Below are 25,253 nucleotides of genomic sequence, written 5' to 3'. Positions count from 1 at the left end.
GTTTTCTTTCCAGAGCACATGCCTGGCTGCCTGAAGCAGTTGACCAGAACTTGCAGCCAAACCACGTGGTTTTGGTCAAATTCCCTGCGGCTGCGGTGACAGGGCCATTTCCCAGGTGGCTCATCTGGGAGCCTGCTGGAACCCTGGCTTATTCTTTTGCAAAGCAGGCTTCTTCCCACCCCCTGCACCATTGAGACGTGATTCACACATAGTAAAAATGAACAAATCGTAAGTGCAAGGCGTGGCAATTTTTTTTTTTTTAAACAAAGTCTCGCTGTGTCATCCAGGCTGGAGTGCAATGGCGCGATCTGGGCTCACTACAACCTCCGCCTCCCGGGTTCAAGCGATTTTCCTGCCTCAGCCTCCCGAGTAGCTGAGATTATAGGCATGCGCCAGCAAGCCCGGCTAATTATTTGTATTTTTAGTAGAGACGGGGTTTCGCCATGTTGGCCAGGCTGGTCTCGGAACTCCTGAGTTCAGGTCATCCACCTGCCTTGGCCTCCCAAAGTGCTGGGATTATGCCTGGCCGGCATGGTGAATTTTTACATCTGTATGTACCCACGTGACCACAACCCAGACCATGATATAGAACATTTCTGGGATCAGAATGTTCCCTTTTGCCCACTGCTGGTCAATGCCCTCAGCTCAGAGGTACCTGCTCTTCTGATCACTATCACCGTGTTTTGTCTGTTCTTGAACCTCACCTAAATAAAATTGTACAGCCTTACACTCTTCTGTGGCTATTTTTGCTCAACATTGTGTCTGAAAGATTCACCAACATTTTTGTGTGTAGCAGTTGTTTTTAAATTGCTGTATTCTAACGTATGAATCGACCACAATTTATTCATTCTACTACTGACACACAGCTGTATTGTTTATTTGCTGATGTGAGTATTACGGTACTCATCCTTTTGTGCATGTAAGGACTCATTTCTCCTGGATGTGTAAGCAAGAGTGGAAATGCTAGGCCATAGGGTAGATGCGTATTTAACTTGATGAGAAGCTGGTCAGTTTCCTGCCGTGGGTGCAACAAAGCATATTTGCACCAGCAGCGCCTGGGGGCTGCTCTTCTCCGTATCCCCGCCAGCAGTTGGTACTGGCAGACCTTCTCCTCTGAGCTATTCTGATAGTGGGGCAGTGCGATTTCACGGTTTTTAATGAGATGTGGAGCACCTTTCAGAGGCTGGCCTGGTTTTTGTAGCTGCCCTAGGCAGCCCTGAGGAGGGATGGGAGGGGGGTTGGTGAAGAGGATGTTCCTGCAACCCAGGTGTGAGACGGGAGAGCCCTGAGTTAGGTTGAGGCTAGAAGGCAGGCAGAGGATGGGATGGAGAGCTGTGTTGGGGGGACGGTGGGATGGTGAGGATGGACGGCAGAGCTGCCAGTGGCAGGCATCCCATCTCCCAGTGGCTAGGAACACTCCTGATCTCCTAAGGCAAGCAGTGCCGAGACAGGGCAGCACAAGGCCGGAGGATTTGATGGCACGGGGTCCTGGCTCTTTCTCCTTTGCCATTTTTAGCTATTGATGAGGGAAGATGGCGACAGGGCCAGGAGAGAGGTGTCCTCTCCTTGCGCCACCCTCCCCCCTTTTTTTTGAGATGGAGTTTTGCCCTTGTCACACAGGCTGGAGTGCAGTGGTGCGATCTTGGCTCACTGCAACTTCTGCCTCCTGGGTTCAAGTGATTCTCCTGCCTCAGCCTCCTGAGTAGCTGGGATTACAGGTGCTTGGCACCACGTCTGGCTAATTTTTTGTATTTTTAGTAGAGACGGGGTTTCACCATGTTGGCCAGGCTGGTCTCGAACTCCTGACCTCAGGTGATCCCCCTGCCTTGGCCTCCCAAAGTGCTAGGATAATAGGCAAGAGCCACCGCGCCCGGCCTCTTGTGCCTCTTTTTAAGACCAAGGACACCCTTCCCAGATGACCTCCTCCACCCCACTCCCAAGACTTCCCCTCGCATTTCACTGGCTTGCGTGAACTGCAAGCCTTGTCCATTCCTCAACCAATCCCTGGCAAGGGAATGGGAAACAATCTCTTCCCACTCCACGAGGTCACTCTCCTGTGGCTCTTTGCCTGAACACACCAGGGACGTTTGCTCCTGCTGGTGCCTCCGCGTGGGAAGGCCCTTCCTGATTCTTCCATCTGGAAGAGTCATCTTTCAAAGCTGCCTCCAAAGGCAGTCTTCTACCTGCAGGCTGGGTCAGGGTCTCCTCTGGGTTCTCACAGCCTTCCAGGACCCCTACCGGATGTGGCCTGTTTCTGTGGCTCAGAAATGGGACCTCTTCCAGCCCCATGCAACCATAATCAGCACAGCCAGCCATGGTGAGGACTCCCAGCCCGCTGGACCTGTGCCTGGCAGCCACAACCCTGCCCTCACCCCTGCCCAGGGCTGGGCATGACCTCTGGGAAAAGCCTCAGGAGAGGACTGGGACTGAAAGAAAAACACCCATTTGATGGAGAAGCAAAGTGAGGCTCAGTGAGGGGTGTGACTTGCCCAAGGTCATGGTCAGGGCCAGTCTTAGCCCCAGGCCTCTCTCTCAGGCCTGGGCCCTGGGCCCTACTCCAGGGCTCCTCAGACTTTGAAGGTCACGTGAATCACTGGGGCACCCTGTTAAAATGCAGACGCTGGTTCAGTAGGTTGGGGTGGGACTGGACTTGCTATTTCCCACATGCTTCCGCTGCCACTAGCCTGCAAGCCACACTGGGGGTGTCACAGTCTGTACTAAGGGAGACCTTGGATTTTCAGCCCCACCCTCAGAAGCCTAGAGGCCGCTGCTTTAGGAAGGGTGGGGTGTGGGTAGGGTGTGAGTGGGGAAGCCACTTCAAGAAACCCCAATCTCCATTCCTGTTCTGCCAGCCATCTAGGACACCAGAGCTGCTGGAACGTTTTATTAAGTTAAGAGGTTCAGGGAGCAGGAGAGAAACACCTTTTGGGTGGCTCTGGCGGTTCTGCACCCAGCACAGCCTCGAAGGAGGCTGTGGGGCCATGGAGGCCAGCTGCTAGCTCCCTCTGTCCTGAGCCCCATGGTATGGGTCCAAATGGGGCAGGAAGTGTTAGTAGGAGGTAGGGTAGGAAGAGGGTGGCAGGCTCCCGCCTCTCCCCTGTAGAGACACCCCGCCATGGCTGCTGCCTGGGCCTCCGCCAGACCCCTGGGCTAGGGCCACCAGCTCAGAAGCCCAAGCAGAGGGTGGCTGGAGACAGAGGGGGACCAGGGTTGGAGGCACACAGCCACCAGGAATTGCTTTTTTTTTTTTTTTTTTTAAGTATAAAGTGTTTTGGAAAAAAAGGAAAAAAATCTATATAAAAATCTCTTCACATATAAAATCCTGAAGAAGGTGCAAGGTAAGACCCAGTGCGAGGGGCGCGCTCAGATATGCAGTGTGTGTGTGTGTGTCCGTGTGTACATGTGTGCACGTGTGTGTGTATGTGTCTGTGTGTGTGTGTGTGTGTGTGTGGTGGGTGCAAGTGCACGTGTGGCCCACAGAGGGTGGGGAGAAAGCTTGGCTTTTTACTTCCATCCAGGAGGGAAGGAGGGCGGCTGGTCCTCCAGCCTGGAGGGTCTGCAGCTGGGCGGGACCTGAAAGACAAGGTGCGGCAGGGCTGAGGCCTGGGCTGAGGGGCTGCGAGGCCACCCCGAGGCCAAGCAAGGGTGCTGAGTGGGTCCTTCCACCACCTCTCAGCCCCTAAGGTACAGCCAGATCCGCTCTTCCTGGCTCCTTCCCAAGCAGCTCAGCCATAGGGTGGCCTCTCCTGCATGCCTTAGGAAGTCTATGAGGACTTATCAGAAAGAGGATGCTCCAGGTAGATGTGGCGTTGAAAAAGCAAAAATAAGAACACTTTGGCCAGGTGCAGCGGCTCACACCTGTAATCTCAGAATTTTGGGAGGCTGAGGCAGGTGTATTGCTTGAGCCCAGGAGTTCGAGACCAGCCTGGGAAATCACGGCGAAACCCCACCTATACAAAAAGTGCAAAAATTATCTGGGCATGGTGGTGAGGGCCTGTGGTCCCAGCTACTCAGAAGGCTGAGGTGGGAGGATCCCTTGAGCCTCGGAGGTTGAGGCTGCAGTGAGCCATGATTGCACCACTGCACTCCAGCCTGGGTGTCAGAGTAAGACCTTGTCTCAAAGCAACCAAAACCAACCAACCAACCAACCAACCAACCAACCAACCAACCAACCAACCACTTTGAGCCCTGCTAAGTCAAGAAGGAGTGTTAAGACTAACTGGGATAGAAGCCCGGCCTCAGCGTGCGATGTGTGTGTGTGAAGCTCAGTGGAGATTCACTGTGGGGGTCAGGGATGTGCACGCTGCATTTGCCTCCAGCCCCAAGAAGGGGGGTGCACTGAGCAGGCTGTGGCTCTGCACTGTGCCGCCCAGCTCTGGAGGAACAGGCTTAAGCTGATGAAGCAGCCTGTGGCCCGGGTCTGATGGGATCTCTGCAACAACCCCGTGTTGCTGGTTTCATTGTCCTTTTTACAGAACGGGAATTGGAGGCCAGAAGAAGGAAGTGGCCTGGCTGGGGTGGTCCAGGGAGTCCCAGGTGTGGGAGAGCCTCAGCCCCTGCCCACCCTGCAGGGCACACGCCTCGGCATCCACCTCTACTCAGCCAGGCTGTTGCGCATCGACTCCTTCTCCTGGAGGGCGGCCATGGCAAGGCGCAGGTGCTCCTTCAGCTGCTCGATCTCCCGCTCAGACCGTGTCTTGATGTGGCTCAGCTCCACATAGATGTCCTGGTACTTTCCCGAGGTGAAGCGCTTGTCCTGGGGGGCAGGAGGCAGGTATCAGGGCATGAAGTCTCTCCCTCCAGCCCTGCCCACCGGGCACATGGGCAGCACCAGCAGCCAGACCTCCCCGCAGACACCTCGCTTCATCCCTCCAGGTGGCTCCCCAAGACGGCCGTGGGTCCTGGGCTTACCCCTCCCACCTCCCTGGTACCACCCAGGGACACAGGCGTCATTGTCATCCTCATCCTGTTTCGGGGGAGAAGATTTTGACCAAGACCGCAGGGCAGTGAGTGGCTGGGATGAGAACCAGGTCAGCCTGGCTGGGTGCTTGGGCCCTTCCTGTGAGTTCACGCCACCTGTTCTTCAAGTGCGGTAAACACGGTCTGGCTCACGTGCACTTACAGAGCCACCAACATGTCCACTTCCTGCCCCAAACTGACAGAGCGCACCAGGCAGTGACATAGCAGCCAAGGGTGGGCCAGGCGGGCTGCAGACTCAGACCTGGGCTGAACCCTGACCCACCCAACTCCTAGCAACGTGGTTATTCACACTGGAGTGCAAGCTCCCCACAGCAGAGATTTGGGGCTATTTTGTTCACATCTGTCTTCCCAGCACCTAGCACAGTGCCCGGGATATAGTAGGTGCTCAATAATAATCAATAAATTAAATAATGCTAAATAAACAGAAGCCAAGTACGGCCTTGGGGAAGTCACTTCCCCTTTCTTAGTCTCAGTTTCCCTATCAGTGAATGGGGATGATGACACCTACATGGGAGAAGCACAGGAGAGCCTGAGGAAGGATGAAGCAAGTGGAGGGCTTGGCACAGAGCAGGTGCTCACAGGATGGCATCCAGATGGCTCCAGAGTCCCCGACGGCCCCCAGCCCAGCGGAAGGACCTACCTTCTGCATCATCTGGAGCTCGTCCCGGAGGCACTGCACCTCCTTCTTTAGGTACTGGAGTTCGTTTTCTTTTACGCGAAGCAGCACCTGGGGATATAGGTGCTGGACTGACCCAGGGCCAGAAGCCAGAGCTACCCTGGCCCATAGTGCCCTGCAGCCCGGGTTCTCTCTGCCTCAGGCCCCTAGAATGCAGTCCCTATCTGCACAAAAACCCTCTACATCCTGGAGGCAGACTCCTCCAGGAAGCCCTCTCCGATTCCCCTGCTTTGCCTTCCCTTACTCTCACCCCTGTCCAGCCCGTGTGAGTGGATATCTCACGGTCAAGTCTGCTGCAGCCCTCATGCAGCACCGGGCTCTCACCTCGGGAGTGAGATGGATGAAAAGAAGCCCTACATAAACCTGAGCAGGCTGAACCACTCCACAAGGCACCTCATTAACCCCTCCCCAACCCTGAGGGCTAGGTGCTGACTTGACCAAGGAGGAAACAAGTTCAGCCAGGACTGGGGAGGCTTAAAAGCTCAGACTGGAGCCAGACTGCCTGGTTCAAATCCCAGTCCAGCTATAAAAGCTTTGGTAAGGTACTTGACCTTCCTGTGCCTCAGTTTCCTCATCTGTAAATGGGGACAGTCATAGTAGCTAATGTATGGAGCTGTCAGGAAGATTAGATGAGTTAACAGACAAAAAGGGCTTCCAGAATTTCTAGGTACAGAATGAGCCTCACCTAAGTGTTTGTTGAAGAAATAAAATATTGGGGCCGGGAGCGGTGGCTCACGCCTGTAATCCCAGCACTTTGGGAGGCAGAGGCGGGCGGATCACGAGGTCAGGAGATTGGGACCATCCTGGCTAACATGGTGAAACCCCGTCTCTACTAAAAATACAAAAAATTAGCCAGGTGTGGTGGCGGGTGCCTGTAGTCCCAGCTACTCGGGAGGCTGAGGCAGGAAAATGGCATGAACCCGGGAGGCGGAGCTTGCAGTGAGCCGAGATGGTGCCACTGCACTCCAGCCTGGGTGACAGAGTGACTCTGTCTCAAAAAAAAAAGAGAAATAAAATATCGGCTGGGCACGGTGGCTCACGCCTGTAATTCCAACACTTTGAGAGGCCGAGGTGGGCGGATCACCTGAGGTTGGGAGTTCGAGACGAGCCTGACCAACATGGAAAAACCCTGTCTCTACTAAAAATACAAAATTATCCAGGCGAGGTGGCACATGCCTGTAATCCTAGCTACTTGGGAGGCTGAGGCAGGATAATCGCTTTTTTTAAAAATATTTTTTATTTTTTTTTTGAGACGGAGTCTCGCTCTGTCACCCAGGCTGGAGTGCAGTGGCACGATCTCGGCTCACTGCACGCTCTGCCTCCCAGGTTCATGCCATTCTCCTGCCTCAGCCTCCGGAGTGGCTGGGACTACAGGTGCCCGCCACCGCGCCCGCCACCACGCCCGGCTAATTTTTTTGTATTTTTAGTAGAGACGGGGTTTCACTGTGTTAGCCAGGATGGTCTCGATCTCCTACCTCGTGATCTGCCCGCCTCGGCCTCCCAAAGTGCTGGGATTACAGGCGTGAGCCACCGCGCCCAGCCAGGAGAATCGCTTTAACCTGGGAGGCGGAGGTTGTGGTAAGCCGAGATCGCACCACTGCACTGTAGCCTGGGCAACAACAGCAAAACTCTGTCTCAAAAAAAAAAAAAAGTAAAGAAATAAATACTAAGGCCAGGTGTGGTGGCTCATGCTGTAATCCCAGCACTTTGTGAGGCCAAGGTAGGCAGATCACTTGAGGTCCGGAGTTCGAGACCAGCCTGGCCAACATAGTGAAACTTGTCTCTACCAAAAATATAAAAAATTAGCTGGGTGTGGTGGTGCAGGCCTGTAATCCTAGCTACTTGGGAGGCTGAGGCAGGAGAATCGCTTGAACCAGGGAGGCAGAGGTTGCAGTGAACTGAGATCGTGTCACTATACTCCAGCCTGGGTGACAGAGAGAGACTCTGTCTCAAAAAAAGAAAGAAAGAAAAAGAAAGAAAATACTACAGTGATACTGGCATCACACACATACACACATATTTTCTTACCCCAATATTTCCCAGTAAGGAAGGTGCTGGTGCCATTTTACAGATGAGCTACTGGGACTCAGAAAAGTGGAGTGATTTGCTATGGTACACGGCAGGTAGGTGACACAATGCAGGTGGGAGGGCAGAATTCTGGCTACTGGATGCACAGTAGGTGTTCTGGCCTAGTCAGGCTGGCCCAGCCACTGGGAGACTTGGCTTTCCTGCCACAGGTGATACCCAGCCTATGGCGGGGGTGCCCCATAGTCCCGGGCCCCGAGAACCACTGGGCTGCCTGGTGCTAGTGAGGACACTCACCTCTAGCTCGCAGGAACTCCGCTCATTGCTGCGCCCGCAGCCATTGCCCATGCCCTGCGAGGCAATGAAGCTGCGCAGCTGGTCTATCTCCTCTGACAGGCGGCCATGCAGCTCCTGGGAGAGGCACGGTGGTCAGGGGAGGAGTGCCGGGACCCACCCGTGTCCCCCCAACCTGGGGCCAGGCCCACCTGGTTGTGGCGCAGCAGCTCCTGGCCCTCCTGCTGGCAGCGGCGCAGCGTGTGCTCGCGCTCCTCAGCCTGCCGCATGAGTGCCCCAATCTCCAGGCACTTCTGCGAGTACTGCTCCGATAGCACCTGCAGCTCCCGCTTCAGTGCCTCCACATCTGACCTGCCCCAGAGGAGGAGCAGAGGAGAGCATAGGTTGTCTTGCTCCTGCCAAGCCTGGAGTCCAGTCAGGTAGACTTAAAGCATCCCAGGACTCTGGGGTTCCCTCTCTAGGTTTGCCTTTAGCCTGCTGTGGGGCTGTGAACCAGTGACAGTTTCTCTGGGCTACAAGTGTTTACCCTAAGTGAGGGTGGCTTGGAGGAGCCCATCTTTTTTTTATTTTTAGATGGAGTCTTGCTCTCACTCTTGTTGCCCAGGCTGGAATACAATGGCACAATCTTGGCTCACTGCAACCTCTGCCTCCTGGGTTCAAGCGATTCTCCTGCCTCAGCCTCCCAAGTAGCTAGAAGTACAGGCTCCCGCCACCACATTCAGCTAGCTTGTATTTTTAGTAGAGATGGGGTTCACCATGTTGGCCAGGCTAGTCTCGAACTCCTGATCCCAGCCTCCCAAAGTACTGGGATTACAGGCATGAGCCAATGTGCCCGGCTGGAGGGGCCCATCTTTAAAGCCCCTGAAGCCTCAACATTCCAAAACTGTGCTCTGGGGCACGGAGAGGCCTAGTGGTCAACAGTGACACTGCAGCCCAGCTCCAGGGGAGACTAAAGGGGTGAAGAGGTGGGTGGAGGCTGGGACCAGCCAAGACAAGAAGCTGCCTGAAGGACTGTCTGTGAGGACTGGCATGGGGTCTGCCTGAGGACCTTCTGCTTCTGTTTCTTGCATCCATGAGACTGGAGCAGGAATCTCAGCTAGGGGCAAACTGATGTGTCCGCTGCCAAGGGGCCTCAGCAAAGTTCCTCAACCCATAACCATCAGGGTGGGCAGTTGGGCCCCGGCATCATCTTACTGGTGCTGCTTCCGGAGGCCATCCGGGCCCTGCTGGAGACTCCGTGTTTTGCTCAGCTCTCGGCTCAGCTCTTCCTGGTAGGCCTTCTTCATGGCTTCAATGGCTGGAAGCAGGGCAGAGAGGCACAAGAGAGACTGGAGGGGGTTCAGCAGCACCAAGTGCCACCAGCTCTGAGATGCCACATGTACTGGTGGAGTACTATGTGGACTCCACATAGTACTATGCAAGTACTATGGACTTGGACCAAGGAGTGCTATGCAAAGAGCACCGAACCAGGAGTCCAGAGTAGCCCAGGCTGTGTCATAAACTGAGTGGCTTGGGGTAAGCTCTCAACCTCTCTCAGCCCATCTATTAAGGGAAGATAATCCTGTTGGATGGACCCTACTGGGGAGACAGCTCAGGGTCTGACCATTGGTACCTCCTGTTCTAGTGATTTCCAGGTAGGACCCCACCTAGTACACCCCCCCTGCAGACTCTGAGGGCTCTCAAACAAGGCCTATCTGCTTTGACCAGCCTCGTGGTCAAGAGCTCAGGCTCCACAGTCAGCATAAACCGATGTGACTTTGCACAGGTGACTTAACCCCTTGTGCCTCAGATCCCTTATCTGGAAAACAGGGGTCGATAACAACAGTACCTTTCCTCCATGGGGTTATTGGAAGGTGTGTGAAGAATTTAGAACAAAGCATGGCTCAGAGTAAATGCCCCAACATTAGCTCCTGCTGGCTTTATTCTCAGATTGTGAGCTCCTAAGGACTGAGACCGAGGCTTTTTTTTTCCCACTCAGGGCCACCCATGGTTTTACCCACAATTCTAAAAGCCGAAACTTCTGAACATTGAAAGTTTCTCCCCTTTTTTTCTTTCTTTCTTTCTTTTTTTTTTTTTTTGAGACGGAGTCTCACTCTGTCACCCAGGCTGGAGTGCAGTGGCACAATCTTGGTTCACTACAACCTTTGCCGCCCACTTTCAAGCGATTCTCCTGCCTCAGCCTCCTGAGTAGCTGGGATTACACGCGCCTGCCACTGCGCATGGCTAATTTTTGTATTCATAGTAGAGACAGGGTTTCACCATCTTGGCCAGGCTGGTCTTGAACTCCTGACCTCGTGATGCACCTGCCTCAGCCTCCCAAAGTGCTGGGATTACAGGCATGAGCCACAGTGCCTGGCCTTTTTTTTTTTTTTTTTTGATGGAGTCTTACTCTGTCATCCAGGCTGGAGTGCAGTGGTGCAATCTCAGCTTACTGCAGCCTCTGTCTCCTGGGTTCAAGAGATTCTCCTGCCTTAGCCTCCTGAGTAGCTGGGATTGCAGCTGCCCAGCATCACGCCCAGCTAATTTTTGTATTTTTAGTAGAGATGGGGGTTTCACCATGTTGGCCAGGCTAGTCTCGAACTCCTGACCTCAGGTGATCTGCCCGCCTCAGCCTCCCAAAGTGCTGGGATTACAGGCATGAGCCACTGCACCGGGCCTCTGGTAAATCTTTTGGTGGCAATCCCCACCCTGAATGGACATGAGGCTATTTATGGTCTTTATTATTCCACTTAAGTGTGATTTTTATCCATTTCACAGCAGAAACCTTAGTGCCAGATTACAGGGCGAAGTCCAGACTCTGCTGAGGGGGAAGGGGTCTCTAACACACGCGGCTGCAAAGGCGATCTTCCTAAAATGCAGAGCACACTGGCCCCAAGGCTGGGTTCGAGTGCCTGAGCACTTGGCACAGCACTGGCAGGTTGTGAGCTTCAGATCATGTGACATTGGCCAGCATTTCTATTGTTCTGCAAACCCCTAGTGATGCCTAGGAATGTGCCAGGCACACAGCAGGTGTGCGGTGGCAGGAGGGGAGGGAATTGTCCAGGATGAAGGGTGCTCCTGTGGGAAACATGTGGGGCCCAGTGCCTGGCACACAGCTGGCATGGACAATGCTCACACCTTCCCCTGCTCTCCCCAGGGTCTGGTCCATGTGCCCAGGGAGGAGGCACTCCTATGAGGACAGGGGATGCAGCTGATCAGCCTCTCCCCCACGCATGTGGGTAGCGTGTGCCTTTAGGCAGACTCTATGGTGGCTGCAGGCCCCTGAGCAGGAAGAGTCACCACCTATGGTAGTGGTGGTGTTGGGGGTGGGGAGGGTATCTTTTACTGCCTCAGTTTCCCTTTTTAAGTAGGGCTACAGGCCAGTTCTTGGAGCTTCCAACACCTGCTGACCCTTTACCCCAAATGTGGCACTGAGACCCCTACATCTTATTTGATAAAATCCTCCCCAGTTTGGCTAGGAGGAACCTCAGCACAGAGGCTCAGAGCCCAGCCCACTGTGCCCCACCCAGGGTCCATACCTGAGGCCGTGGCTGCCGTCTCCTCAGCCAGGAGCCACTCCTTCTCCTGCTGCAGGCGCTGCAGCTCCCGCTCGTGGTGCCGCTGCAGCTCCTCCATCACCTGCTGGTGTGAGGACTCCATCTCTGCCAGGCTGCGCTCACATGCCTCCTGTGGGCCGGACGCCAGGGTGTCACAGGCTGCCCCGTTCCTCTGGACAGTGGCCCTTCCCCAGCCTCCAGAGGAGAAGGCTCAGGGGCAGGTACACCACCTCCTCCTGGGTCCCAGCACCTCCAGTCTGCACCTGCTCCTGCTCCCACCCCCACCCCACGGCTCCTCATTCACAAACCTCACCTTGTCGCTCCTGCCTCAAGCCCTCCAGGGACTCCTCGTCCTACAGAGTCAAGTCCCTGTTCCCATGGCTGACCTTTACGTTCTCATCCCTGGCCTTTCTCTGCCAAGCAATCTTACAGTTACGGTTGCAGCACATTCACACCTCTGAGCTTTAGCTATTCCCACTGCCTGGAATTTTGTGGTTTTTTTGTTTTTGTTTTTGTTTTTGAGACAGAGTTTTGTTCTGTCACCCAGGCTGGAGTGCAGTGGAGCAATCTCAGCTCACTGCAACCTCCACCTCTGGGTTCAAGTGATTCTTCTGCCTCAGCCTCATGAGTAGCTGGGACTACAGGTGCCCACCACCACGCCCAGCTAATTTTTGTATTTTTAGTAGAGATGGGGTTTCACTGTGTTAGCCAGGATGGTCTTGAACTTCTGACCTTGTGATCTGCCGGCCTTGGCCTCCCAAAATGCTGGGATTACAGGCATGAGCCACTGTGCCCGGCCTGGAATGTTTTTTTGGCAACTTTACCTCCCTGGGTAATTTACTGACCTGCAGCCCAGTTTAAATGTCTCTCCTAGCTCTGTCTCTGGGCAGCCTCTCCCCTGCCTCAAAAGGTTCTACCTCTGCCAAACCATAAATTCCCTGAAGACTGAGAACATCTGACTGGCGCAGTCCCCAGGGTCTAGGCCAGGGCCTGACATGTGGCAGGTGCTCAGTAAATGAGCTGAAACTGATGATGTAATACAAAATAATGCTTAGTAGACAAGATGGGCAAGTATCTCAGACTAATAATACCCACTGCTGGGAGTGTCCGCCACAACGGTGTGTGTAGGGGGTGGTCCGGTGGCATCATCACATTTTGCGACCCCACTGGTTGACCTAGTAGGTTCACTCCTAGAAATGATCCCACAGAAAGTCGTATGTGTACAGAGACTTTTGGAACAAGGGTATTCCCTACAGCAAGGTTGGTAACAGATGAAAACTGGAAACAATCTAAATCCCTATCAGGGGAACTCTTGAATAAATGATGGGATCGAGCTTGACAATGGGACACAGGCAGCTGCTAGACAGAGTTTTTGTGTGGATGCTGTGGAAAAAGATCCCAAAATGAGGTGGTGAAAGTTGGCTTCTGACACTACACGTGGTATGATCTCACTCACGGGAACAAACGTGCAGACCTGTCCGTCCCAGTGAATGGAAAACACAGAAAACACAGAAAAGGTAGGGAGGATATTGTAGGGGGCAGAATGATAGTCCCTCAAAGTTGTCCACATCTTACTCCCAGGATCTGTGACTACATCATGTTACATGGCAAAGAGGAATTCAGGCGGCAGAGGGAATCAAGGTTGCTAATCAGCTGACCTTAAAATCGGGAGATTATCCCAGATTATCCCTCAAGCCCAGTGTAATCACAAGGGTCCTTAAAAGTGGACGAAGGGGGCAGAAGCGAAGAGTTCAAGGGAGGTGTGACCAGGAAGGGATGGTCAGAGTGACATGGCAGGAGAAGGACTTGACTTCCCCTCTGCAGGCTTTGAAGATGAAGGAAGGGGCCGAGAGCCAAGGGACGCGGACGGCCACCAGAAGCTGGAGCAGGCAAGGGATACAACGGGTGCCTGCAGAGGAACACAGTCCTGCCCACGCCTCGGCTGCAGCGCGGCAAGACTCGCGTTAGACTTCTCGCCTACAGAAGCGTGAGGTAATACATGTGCATTATTTAGGTAGCTGTGGTTACAGGTTACAGCTGCCACCAGAAACTGATAGGCAGGCGGCAGCAGCCACCGACAGGACCCTGGGGTGGCAGCTGGCAGCAGAAGGAGTGTGAGGGTGTTGATTTCCAGCCTTTCAATTTGTTTAAATTATTTTTGAAAATGTAAACATTTCTTTTATATGATTAAAAAAATGTTTAAGGTCATTAAAAAGGGAAGGGGAAGAAGAGCCAGGGAAGAAACTAAGGCACAGAGGACCAGATGAGGGACTGTCTCCCCCACGCAAAGGCCACCTCCCCACCTCTCCAGCAGCCACACCTGGGGACGATTTGATGGAGGAGCGAGGGCCAAGAGCTTCACGTGGCGACAGGGGTGTCTGTCCCCTGGCTTCTGTTCCTGCCCTCTATGTGTCTCCCGGCTTTGGACAACAGAACATGGCTTTGGACCTCAGAGGCGGTCTTCACCCTGGCTGCGCCTTGGAGTGAACCTGAACAAACCCCTCGCCCCCTCTGAGCTTCAGTCTTGGCATCCGTAAAGCAGGCCTCACAGGACCAGCCCCCGAGGCTCCCTGGGCACGGGAACCCGGTGCACAGAGGGAGACGGTACGCCAGCATCCACCAGTGGGGAGCCCAGCAATGTGGGGGTGGGCACTGCTCTTCTGAAAAGGGCCAGACCAGGCAGGCAGACCCAGCAGCTCAGGGGTGCAGGGGCTGACATCAGGAGGTGGGACTCAGCTGACGAACAGGGGCTCCTAGGGCCTCTCTCACCTACCTTCCTGAGTGGCCCAAGGTGTCCTGATCCTGGCTGCCACCTTTGACATGGACATCAAAGTAGATAAAGAAATGCCTCTGTCCCCACTGCAATAGTGGGGAAGGGTTCTCTTTACCAGATGTCCAGTGGGTGAAGCCCCAGACCACCCGACAGCTGTCCTGCAGCAGCAAGCCCCCAACCCCTGAAGGAAGGGCACCCACTCAGCCTGAGATACCAGCTGGGAAATCCCTCCCAGCTGTCACTCCTCCAGGTCCACCGAATTTCCATCCGCCTCCTCCCGTGCCTGAGGGCGACACAGATGACTCAGCTCCTCTTCTCTGCTGCCCTCCGCATCTGGGGTCACTCCTCCACCTGCCTGGTCTTCAGCTCTGTTCCCCGATTATTCCCTTCTCCCCTCCCACCTGCTCCCCGTGCCCATCCCACCCTAACGGGACCAAACACTGACAGACTTTGGTGCACCCAATGGGGCACCTGGGGACCAGAACGCCTGAACTCCAGACACAGGTCTGCCTATAGCTCAAAGGTCACACCCTTCTGTGGGCCTCAGTTTTGCCACCTGTAAGCTGAGAAGCCAAAGCAGTGCCTTTTAAACGTCATTGTAGTGGCAGAGCCTTTATCTAAAGGAAATCTAAAGCTGGCTCTATGAGTAAAACGGACAAAGGCGGGCCAGTGCAGTGGTCACACTTGTACCCCCAGCACTTTGGGAGGCCAACATGGGAGAAGCACTTGAGCCCAGGAGTTCAAGACCAGCCCAGGGAACATAGTGAGACCTTGTCTCTACAAAAAAATTTTTTTAAATTAGCCAGGCATGGTGGTGTAGCCTGTGGTTCCTACTCAGGAGGCTGAGGTGGGAAGACTGCTTGAGCCCTAGAGTTCGAGGCTGCAGTGAGCCTCTGTGCCACTGCACTGTAGCCTGGGTGACAGTAAAAGACCTCATCTCTAAAAAAATTAAAATAAAATAAAATGGAGGAAGATGAAGCCACTCTGATTATAGGTAGGTACGAATGGGTCCCAGCCCCACCCACCCAGAAAGCAGCCCCTGCAGCTTCTTAGAGCAGAGCGCGCAGGCAGAAGCCCCCTGGCTGGGGGCCTCGGAGGCCCTCCCACCTGCCTCAGCTGGGGTGTTGGGCCCCCAGCTCCCTTCTCTGCCTCAGGGTGGGAGGCTACAGGGCACAACACTGGCTCCTCCTCTGCCCCTCCCCAGGACAAGGTAAGCCCCCAGCCTCACCCTCTGCGTCCCACCCCAACTCCCCTGCCTGCTCCTCTATCAGTGGAAACTCCATCCACTACTTGGCCCCAGGATGGTCTCCGGGCTTCCCTGGAGCAGCAGCCCCAGCCTCAAGGCCCCCAAAGGCCCCTCTGCCTTCCGTAGATCTGGTCATCCAGTCCCAAATTCTCCTCCCTCCAGACCCTTGACATTCACCCTCCTTCAGCCATTTCCTAATGCCTTACACCTGGCCTTCTCCCAAGCCCCCTCCACTCCAACATCACTTCCCTGATGTCACTGTCTGACCCCAAACCTCCAAAAGTCTGTGGAATGAGCTTCTCTTTTTTTGTTTTGTTTTTTGTTGCTGTTTTTAGATAGAGTCTCACTGTCGTCACCCAGGCTGCAGTGGCAGGATCTCAGCTCACTGCAACCTCTGCCTCCCGGGTTCAAGCGATTCTCCTGCCTCAGCCACTGGAGTAGCTGGGATTATAGGCGCCCACCACCATGCCCTGCTAAGTTTTGTATTTTTTTTTTTTAGTAGAGACAGGGTTTCACCACTCTAGCCACACTGGCCTCGAACATTTGACCTCAAGTGATCCACCCACATCACCTCCCAAAGTGCTGAGATACAGGCATTAGCCACCGTACCAGGCCAGAGCTTCTAACTCTTAGCTCAGCACTGGAGGCCTCCACAATACGCACCAACCAGCCTTCCTTCTCATGCCCCAGCCAATGCCTTCCTGAGAGCCCCCTCATGACGTGACCTCCCCTTGGAAATTTTTAGAAGGCTCCTCCTGCCTAGGGCCTAGATCTCAGCCTTCTTTTCTTTTCTTTTCTTTTCTTTTTTTTTTTTTTGAGATGGAGTCTTACTCTGTCGCCAGGCTGGAGTGCCGTGGCGCAATCTCGGCTCACTGCAACCTGCGCCTCCTGGGTTCCAGTGAGTCCCCTGCCTCAGCCTCCCAAGTAGCTGGGACTACAGTGCGCACCACCACGCCCGGCTATTTTATTTTATTAGAGACGGAGTTTCACCATGTTGGCCAGGTTAGTCTCGTTCTCCTGACCTCGTGATCTGCCCACTTCTGCCTCCCCAAAGTGCTGGGATTACAGGCGTGAGCCACTGCGCCTGGCCCCTTCTTTTCTACTTTAGATAATGGTGTGATAACTACAGACAGCTGATTGTCAAATTTTTAGTAATTCTATGATGTAGTTGTTAAGCACAGCCATTAACAATTAAATTTATATACTTTAAATTAACTACGTTGAAGACAAAGCAATAGATACTCAAATTTATTACTTCCTAAATATTTCACTGTGTTTTATTATGCGTGCTCTTGGGGCCAATCACATCTACTTTATCCGCATGGTGGAAATCCTAGTGAATAGTGTGACATCTCTTCCCAACTCTCTGTCCAGGGACTTTGTGCTGGTAATGCAGCATTGGCCACAGCGGGAGTATTTACACTGCAGAATTGGTAAACATTACACATCAGGGCTTGATTTATTGTTTTGTTGATTGTCTAGACTTAAGCAAGTGACAAGAAAATGCTAATAATGCAGATTAAACTTAGAAGTATCTCACATCTATAACCATTACATTGTAAATAGAACAAAAAATTGCAAAAATATTCTTAATAGAATATTCTCAAATATTCTCAATAGAAAACTACTATCCTATTTAGCAAAGAAGTAGCTGACAACATGGACCAGTAAAGTTTCGACAAATGTCTTCTCATCTTACTCATTACCATAAACAAAAGTGTCAACCAGCACACATGTTAGAACAACCCCCATTTGTTAATCAGTTGTGGATACAAGAGTATGGAAAAAATCACTGAAAGCATTCTGAGAAAAATCCATTTGCTGTACGGAATTCACAATAAAATTATATATTTTTATTTGTAAATTGTGCACTAAGCATTGTTTTTATTGGTAAAATTTATAATAAACTTATATATGTGTACACACACACGTTTTTTCTAGAGAGTTAGTTTGTCCTAGTTGTGACAACCAAAAGTATTCCCAGACACAGCCAAATGTCCCCAAGGGGGACAAAATGGACCCCGTTGAGAACCGCTGTCCTAGGCGGACGGTGCATTCTCTGAGGGCTACTGGAGGCTCCCCTGTCCTGCAGACCTCCTTGTGTGGGGCCTCGGCCCAGTGGGCCTCGGCAGGATTTCCCTGTGTTCAGGGAGTGACTCTCGGGGCCACTAGCCCCCCACTTCCCCGGGGCAAGGGTCCAAGTGCAGAGTGTCACACGGGGACTCACACACAGGCTCTGCAGTCAGCCGGACCCTCGCTCAAATCCCACCTTTGAGACCTGCAAGCGGGGTGACCTCGGGCAAGTCACATAACCTCTCAGAGCTCAGTGGCCTTGTCTGTAAAACGGGCACAGTGATCACGCCCACCAGCTGTGGGGAGAGTAAATGAGATGACGCATGTCAAATGCCCCACACAGGTTCCAGCACACACAGGAAGGGCTCCCAAAATCTCAGCTGTTTCCTGATAACACGGCAACCAGGAATCTGCCCCCTCCCCCTGAAAAACAGCCCCCCGGCCTTACCTGTGAGATGTAGCCCGGGGGGATGTGGCCATCCTCCTGGGATCTCAGTGCACTCTGAGGAGCCTCCCCTTGGAGACGCCACGCCTCCAGCTGGGCCCGAAGAGCCTGAACCTACGAGGGAGAAGGGTGGTCAGTGGGACCTGGAAGCTGGGGCAGGGCTGGTGGAAGGCAGTGAGGAGCCCGCAGGCTTCCAGCTCCACACGGATACAAGCCCAGCGTCCCTGGAAGGCTTAGGAATGCCTCAGGGTTTGAGAAGGGCAAGCAGCCCTGGAGCGAGATGTAGCCAGGGGACACGCTGGGCTGTTTCCTGGATGGCCAGGTCAATGACCTGGGAGAGCCTTGGCCCAGAGAAGGCTAGACAGGGATAGGAACAGGAAACTGTGGTCACAGATGTTTACACATCATCGAGGTGACAGAGGAAACATCTTTGAGCCTCAGTTTTCCCGTCAGTAAAACTGCTGAAGTCCACCCTAGGGGTAGAGGCCGCTGTGAGGATTCCACGAGTCGGTGCAGGCAGGGAGGCCACGGGCAGAAGATGAACAATAAACGGTCTCGCCCTTCTTCTTCTTCTTTTTTTTTTTTTTTAATCTGAGACAAAGTCGGGCTCTATTGCCAGACTGCTGGAGTGCAGTGGCTTGATCTTGGCTCACTGCATCCTCTGCCTCCCGGGCTGCAGCCATCCTCCCACCTCAGCCTCTCAAGTAGCTGGGGCTACAGGTATGCACCAGCACGCCCAGCTAAATTTTGTATTTTTTTGTAGACATGGGGTTTTGCCATGTCGCACAGACTGGTCTCAAACTCTTGGCTTCAAGGGACCCTCCCACCTTGGCCTCCCAAAATGTTAGGATTGCAGGTGTGAGCCTGGCAGGTCTCTCCCTTCTCTTCCCACTTGTCTTCTCTATGGCTGCTAAGGGCAGAACTAGGAAAAAAAAAAAAAAACCAAACCAAACTACTAAGGTCTAAGGAAGAAGATTCTAGTTCGCAGGAGTGTGGGGTGCACACTCACAGCAGATCAGGGGTGAGCTCCCCATCACTGTAGGAGTGCAAGACAAATGCCAGGGCATGAATGCAGGGACTGGAGGGGCGCTGGGGCAAGGGGCCTCCTAGAGAGCCAGCCGTGGTGCCTACCTCCTTCTCCAGTGCCTCGTGGCCGTCACTTGGGGGCCCTCGGCGCTCTCCGCGGCTTTGGTTGAGCAGGGCAGTGAGGGGCACCCGCTTATTCTCCCGCAGGGGCAGCTTCTCCAGCTCCTGCCACTTCTTCTCGATCTCCTCACTGAGCCGGTTTTGCTGGTCCTCAGTCAGGGGGGCACCCAGGCCCCGGCGCGGCCCCTCACCAGCAGGCACCTCTGGGGTCCTGCTGTCTGTGGCCTCAAACCACTTGCGCCGCTCCTCGGAGCGCTGGGCCAGGTCCCGCTCCAGCTCCTCGTGCTTGGCCAGGCGGTCAGGAGTGCGGGCCGGGGTGCGGGCCCGCTGCGGGGAAGCCTGGGTCAGCGGCGAGAGCTCCACGTAGTCCAAGGCCTGACGCTGCCCGTCCGCCTTCCGAGGGCCACCCCGGCTGATGACCTCAGAGCCCGCCCGCTGCTCCCCTGCCTTCAGGGGGCCCTTCTGGGTGCTGTAGTTGTGCAGCGCGTTCTCCTTATTAGAGTCCGAGAGCCTAGGGCACCAGCAGAGCCACGTCAGGTGGGTCCTCACCCCTGCAGTCCCACAATGAGCACTTTTGGAGCGACACCTGTGTGCCAGGCCCTGTGCCAAGGGCTGGAGACAGACCCCAGGGAAGGAAGCAGCCCGACCTGAGCTTCCTGGTTAACAGACCCCAGGAACATCCCAGCTCCACCTCTTGACAGCCCAGGGACCCACCAGGATGCCCGGCTTCCCTCGCCCCCTCTTCTTGTTTTTGTTTTTCAAGCGACAGGGTCTCACTCTGCTGCCCAGGCTGAAGTAGAGTGGTGTGATCATAGTTCACTGCAGCCTTAAACTCCTTAGCTCAAGTGATCCTCCTGCCTCGGCCTCTGGAGTAGCCGGGACTACAGACATGCACCACCACGCCCAGCTAATTTTTTAAATTTTTGATAGAGATGGAGTCTCAATATATTGCCCAGGTTGGTCTCGAACTCCTGGGCTCACGTGATCCTCCCACCTCAGCCTCCCAAAGCTCTGGGATTACAGGCGTGAACCACCACACTGGTCTCTTTGCCCTCTTTGAGCTTCAGTGACCTCATCTGTAATGTGGGACAGCGACGCCTCTCACAGGATGGATGTGAGGACGGGGTGGGCGAATGTGGAAAGCAGGCAGGGGGCTTTTTGCAAATGGTGATCAATGAGGTGATGTAGGAGACCAATGTCCCGGGTTCCCGAGGCTCACAGTGGCAAGGGGGATGCCCAGTCACTGCTGATGGGGTGAAGGCGGGACCTCGGGGTGCACAGAACACAAGTTGCGGAGACTCTGAACAACTATGGCGATTCTCTTTATCCACAGTCATAGTCATAGCTGGGTACGTGGTCACCCTGCCAAAAACTACACTCGCAGTATTCCCACAGCTACTTGTAGCCATGTGACTATAGGCTGCCGAGCGGGTGTGGCAGGTGGCTCCCCTGAAACGGCAGAGCGAGCCCCACTAGGCCAGGACTGCATACCTCGGGGCTGTTCTGAAGGGAGACATGAACATCTATCTCGATGAAGCTACTGTGCCCGGGGTTTCTTTCTTAAAGCAGCTGGGCCTAGATGCTAAATAACAGTCCAACTGCACAGTGCTTCAGAGTTCACAAAGTGCTCTGGGCACATCCTGGCACATGTACAGACATGACATGCTAACGTGACAGATGGGGACTCTGAAACCTAGACAGGAAAGCCTCTGGCCTAAGGCTGAATAGCCGCGGTGTGGCCAGTCTGGGGGACTCGGCCTCCAGGCTCAGGTGATCCTCCCACCTCAGCTGACAGGCACACCCTACCACGGCCAGCTGATTTTTAAATTTTTTGTAGGGACGAGGTCTCACTATATTGCCCAGGCTGGTCTTGAACTCCTGAGCTCAAGTGATCCTCCCATCTCAGCCTCCCAAATCGCTGGGATTACAGGTGTGAGCCACTACACCCAGCCCAGCCCCCTTTAATACCATACTCTGTTCCCGCTGCCCAGCAGCTCCAAGTCCCAGCCCGCCATGGGCATCTGGGTATAAACTGTGGGGGGCTCTGCCACTCGGTAACTCAGCCCTCCTGCCCCAGTGCCCGTGGCAGCCTCCAGAAGGAGTGAGCTCCCCATCCCGGGAGGCGTGGGCGCCAAGGCTGAACTACCTAACCACCCCTTCCCAACACAGGCTTAGACACGGCCCCCACGGCACAGACACAGAGACAGAACAGCCACCTGGCAGGGGCTTTTGACTCACAGGCATCTCCTCCAAAGAGAAGAGGCCCCATCACATTTGAGAAGACAGATCAAACCTCAAACCCTCAGTGTACTTCTGGATGATACCGAGAATGCTCACTACTCTCTTCCCATGTTGTTGACAGAGAAACGAGGGCCCAGAAATGTGCAGCCCTCAGGTGAGTACCTAGAAACCCACTCGGGGACGCAAGGGTAAGTGCCTCCCTCAAGGCCCCAGTCCAGCTTAGTACGTACTTGGTGACATCTGGGGCTGAAGTTGGACGTACGGTCTTTCTCAGAGCCTCGATCCAGTTCCGCCGGATGCCTGAGGTCATGGCCGACAAGGTATAGACAGCATCCTTGGTCTGCAAGGCCACCGCATGGGTAGGTTGCCACATGGCCAGCCGCATGACTCCCTCCCCACTATGGACCCCAGGGAGGGTGGCCCTTCCTTCCCAGGATGCACCTAAGGTCTTGAGTCTGGGGTGGGCAGGGGGTACAAAACCTCCCTTCCATTGGCCTGGGAAGAGCCCCGCTGGCTCCAGCATCTCCCCCAGATATGCTAAGTGTTGGCATCACAGCTCTGGCTCTGAAGATAGGGCCTCTGGGTAAATGAGTGAAGGGATCCAGTCTCCATGGTGAGCCATGTTCAACACCAAAACCTCCCCCAGGGACCTCCAGCCATGCTGCCCACCACCAGCCCCCAAGCTGCACACAGCCTCACGTGGATCTGGAAGCCATAGTTGCGCTGTACCGCGTACTCAGTGACATCCGTGCAGGAACGCAGGTCGATCTCACCATCCAGCTCATCTGCCTGGAGCAAGAGGGCCCACTATGGTCCGTGTGGGCCCTGGTGTGACCCAACCCAGTGAACCCAGCCAGGCCACCCCAGGCCCTTCCAGGGGTTCATCAGTACACCCATGGCCTCACCTCCTCAGCAGTGGAGTCTCTGTAATATTTGAGACTTGAATCTGTCAGCACAAACCAATGTTTCTTCCACTGCGAAGTAGAGGCGGTGGTGAGCGAGGGGGAGGGAGGCTGCAAGGAGGATGGAATGAAAGAGCCAGTGTGTGTGATTGTACAGGTGTCCTGTGTGGCTGCCAAACTCACTATGCTGCACACAGGAGGGGTGGGGAGGCAGAAAATGCCAATCTGAGACCTGGCCCCTCCATTTCCTCTCTGAGCCTCAGGGGTAGCATCTGTGAAATGGATTGGTTTCCCCTCCGTAACCACACCCTCCCTTTCCTTCTTGGAGCTCCTTTTAAGATTGCCAAGGCTCCTCAGGCACCCCGGACCCAGTGCAGACAGGGAGGGGTGATGACCTGTGTAAGCAAGTCAGGGACTCAGCGGGGCCAGGATGTTACGTCTTTTTCCATATTCCCCCAGATCATCACCATGGTCAGGGACAATGGTCCCCTGAGAAGTAGGACTGGACGGAGCCCTGGAGTAGGAGTGAGTGCCAGCCACGATCTGCTGCTTTTTTTTTTTTTTTTTTTTTTTTTTTTGAGATGGAGGAGTTTTGCTCTTGTTGCCCAGGCTGGAGTGCAATGGTGCGATCTCCACTCACTGCAACCTCCCCCTCCTCCTGAGTTCAAGTGATTCTCCTGTCTTAGCCTCCCGAGTAGCTGGGATTACAGGCGCCCGCCATCATGCTCAGCTAATTTCTTGTATTTTTAGTAGAGATAGGGTTTCACCATGTCAGCCAGGCTGGTCTCAAACTCCTGGCCTCAGGTGGTTCACCTGCCTTGGCCTCCCAAAGTGCTGGGATTACAGGCGTCAGCTACCGCGCCCAGACGCACGGTCTGCTTCTTGAACTGTAGGCTGGCTACCCACATCCGCAGCAGGCGAGAGCGCACTAAGCTGTAAGCTTAGGATTTGTGATTGGGTGCCTTCCTGCAGTGCCTGTCTCTGCTCCAGCTGGGGTTAGATTGGCAGGACATGTAGGAAAGGGGTGGGGGCGCCAGAACAGCCTGATAGTATGCCAAGCCCAGCCCACCTCTGGGCTTCTGGTCACTCCACTGGAATGCCAGTCGCGGCCCGCCCACTGCCAGGGTCAGTGCATGTCACCCGGTCCCCAGCCCTCCCAGGGTTCCCTCACATCACCAAGCCCTGTCTGTGCTGTTGGCTGTTTCAAGTACTTAGTTTTCTCTCCTCAAGAAGATGGTAAGTTCTCAAGGGCATGCGACGACGATGCCTTCTGCTTCTTTCCACATTGCCTCCCCGAGAAAAGGGGTTTTGTATCCAAGAGTTCCCTTTCTCGCTGTGTGCCTTTAGGCAAGTGTCTCCTGACTTCAGTCTTCTGAACCATAAAGTAGGGCTACTAAGAAGTCCCTACAGCTGGGCGCAGTAGCTCGCGCCTATAATCCCAGCACTTTTGGAGGCTGAGAAGGGTGGATCATCTGAGGTCAGGAGTTCGAGACCAGCCTGACCAACATGGAGAAACCCTGTCTCTACTAAAAATAGAAAAAAAAATTAGATGGGCATGGTGGCGCATGCCTGTAATCCCGGCTACTTGGGAGGCTGAGGCAGGAGAATCGCTTGAACCCGGGAAGCGGAGGTCACAGTGAGCCGAGGTTGCGCCACTGCACTCCAGCCTGGGCAACAAGAGTGAAACTCTGCCTCAAAAAAAAAACCAAACAAAAACAAAAAACAAAAAAAGAAGTGCCTACACCTTCTGGTGAGGCGAGCGGCAAAAACAAAAAACAAAAAAAGAAGTGCCTACACCTTCTGGTGAGGCGAGCGGCGCCCACCCTCTCTTGTGTGGATGGCTGTCATGGCCCTTGGCATAGGGATGGACACCAACCAGGTCGCTGGGTTTGTTCTGGGAGGCCAGGCCTCTTAGAAGCATTTTGCTCTCACTAAGTAAACGGAGTTGCTGCTGCAGACCTCAATTGCCTCTCTGTAAAGTAGGACAGGGGTTCTATGCCAAGAGGTTTCTTTAGCTCTTCCAGGCCTAGCCTATGACTGTCTGAGATGGAAGCTGGGTGGAGCTCCATGGGCCTCAGGTGCGCTGAGTTCTGAGCCTGGGTCTGCCCCAGGTGCTCCTAGGCCTGGAAGAGACCAACACCCTCATGGGCCCGTCTCCTGTCTGTGCACCAAGGGGTTGGGCTGGCTGAATTCCCAGGGCCCTTCCAGTTCGGACATTCCAGAACCCTGTGATAGAGGATGAGTAATGGCCAGCTCTGGGTGGGGCCTGTAATCCCTCTGCCCTCCGGGGACCCTGGGTGGGGAGGCCAGGAAGGGGTCACTGGCGGGGTGCCGGGCTTTGTGTCAGCCTAGAGAGCAGCCACCAGGGACGGCGGGCAGGCAGCGGGTAGGGAAGGCTGTGGGCTGGAGGGAATAAAACATGTGGGCCGGAAACACAATGAAATCCCCTCTGGCTCAAAGCCCTCTCCGGCATGCAGGCTGCACGCAGACCAGAGCAGCAGGCGCATGCAGGGCAGGGGTGGGGAGACGCTCCTGCCCAGGCAGTGTGGGCAGGGAGCCAGCCTGGCAGCCGAAAGAACAGAGCTGAGGAAACAGCCACTGTCCCTGCTGGTTCCAAGGACACATATGCCAGAGGAAGGGAAGGGTCTTTAGCTGAGCCCACAGTAAGTGCCAGGAGCTTTGTGGCACCTGTACGTGCTTGATCTCTCTGACCTTGTTATCCACTCTGGAAAGAATCACCATTATCCATTATGCCCATGTCACAGACGTGGCCACTGAGGCCTAGAGGAGGCTTTGACTCAACCAGTGGGGATCCAGGTGGGTGAAACCCCAGCACCTGCACCGAGCCCCATCCCCCTCAGACCAGGCTTTAGGAATCTGTGTCTCGGGCCAGACAGCTTCTATGAGCCCTTCCAC

The 25,253-nt window shown here is 54.4% G+C and overlaps 1 protein-coding gene across 11 annotated transcripts in view; it reads right to left on the bottom strand.

Moving 5' to 3' along the window:
* Positions 1 to 823: 823 nt before the first annotated feature.
* Positions 824 to 25,253, bottom strand: part of TRIOBP (TRIO and F-actin binding protein) — an 82,038-nt gene continuing 57,608 nt past the window's right edge. For 4 of the 11 annotated variants that reach the window (XM_063603252.1, XM_063603256.1, XM_063603254.1 and 1 more), the window contains 12 exons: positions 22,341 to 22,448; positions 22,135 to 22,224; positions 21,666 to 21,775; positions 19,180 to 19,705; positions 18,052 to 18,162; positions 11,494 to 11,641; positions 9,170 to 9,272; positions 8,167 to 8,326; positions 7,979 to 8,092; positions 5,621 to 5,707; positions 4,593 to 4,756; positions 824 to 3,573 (listed from right to left, as the gene is read on the bottom strand). In XM_063603252.1, the coding sequence (XP_063459322.1) occupies positions 4,595 to 4,756; positions 5,621 to 5,707; positions 7,979 to 8,092; positions 8,167 to 8,326; positions 9,170 to 9,272; positions 11,494 to 11,641; positions 18,052 to 18,162; positions 19,180 to 19,705; positions 21,666 to 21,775; positions 22,135 to 22,224; positions 22,341 to 22,448 (1,719 nt within the window). In that variant the 3' untranslated portion in view covers positions 824 to 3,573; positions 4,593 to 4,594. Of the gene's footprint in view, positions 4,757 to 5,620; positions 5,708 to 7,978; positions 8,093 to 8,166; positions 8,327 to 9,169; positions 9,273 to 11,493; positions 11,642 to 16,777; positions 16,953 to 17,361; positions 17,900 to 18,051; positions 18,163 to 19,179; positions 19,706 to 21,665; positions 21,776 to 22,134; positions 22,225 to 22,340; positions 22,449 to 25,253 lie in introns of those variants that run through there. The other 7 variants (XM_063603255.1, XM_063603257.1, XM_063603260.1 and 4 more) reach the window with 4 other exon arrangements.

Source organism: Pan paniscus, chromosome 23, assembly GCF_029289425.2.
Source record: "Pan paniscus chromosome 23, NHGRI_mPanPan1-v2.0_pri, whole genome shotgun sequence".
Classification (NCBI taxonomy): domain Eukaryota; kingdom Metazoa; phylum Chordata; class Mammalia; order Primates; family Hominidae; genus Pan; species Pan paniscus.
This window is presented reverse-complemented; position numbering and strand designations above follow the sequence as displayed.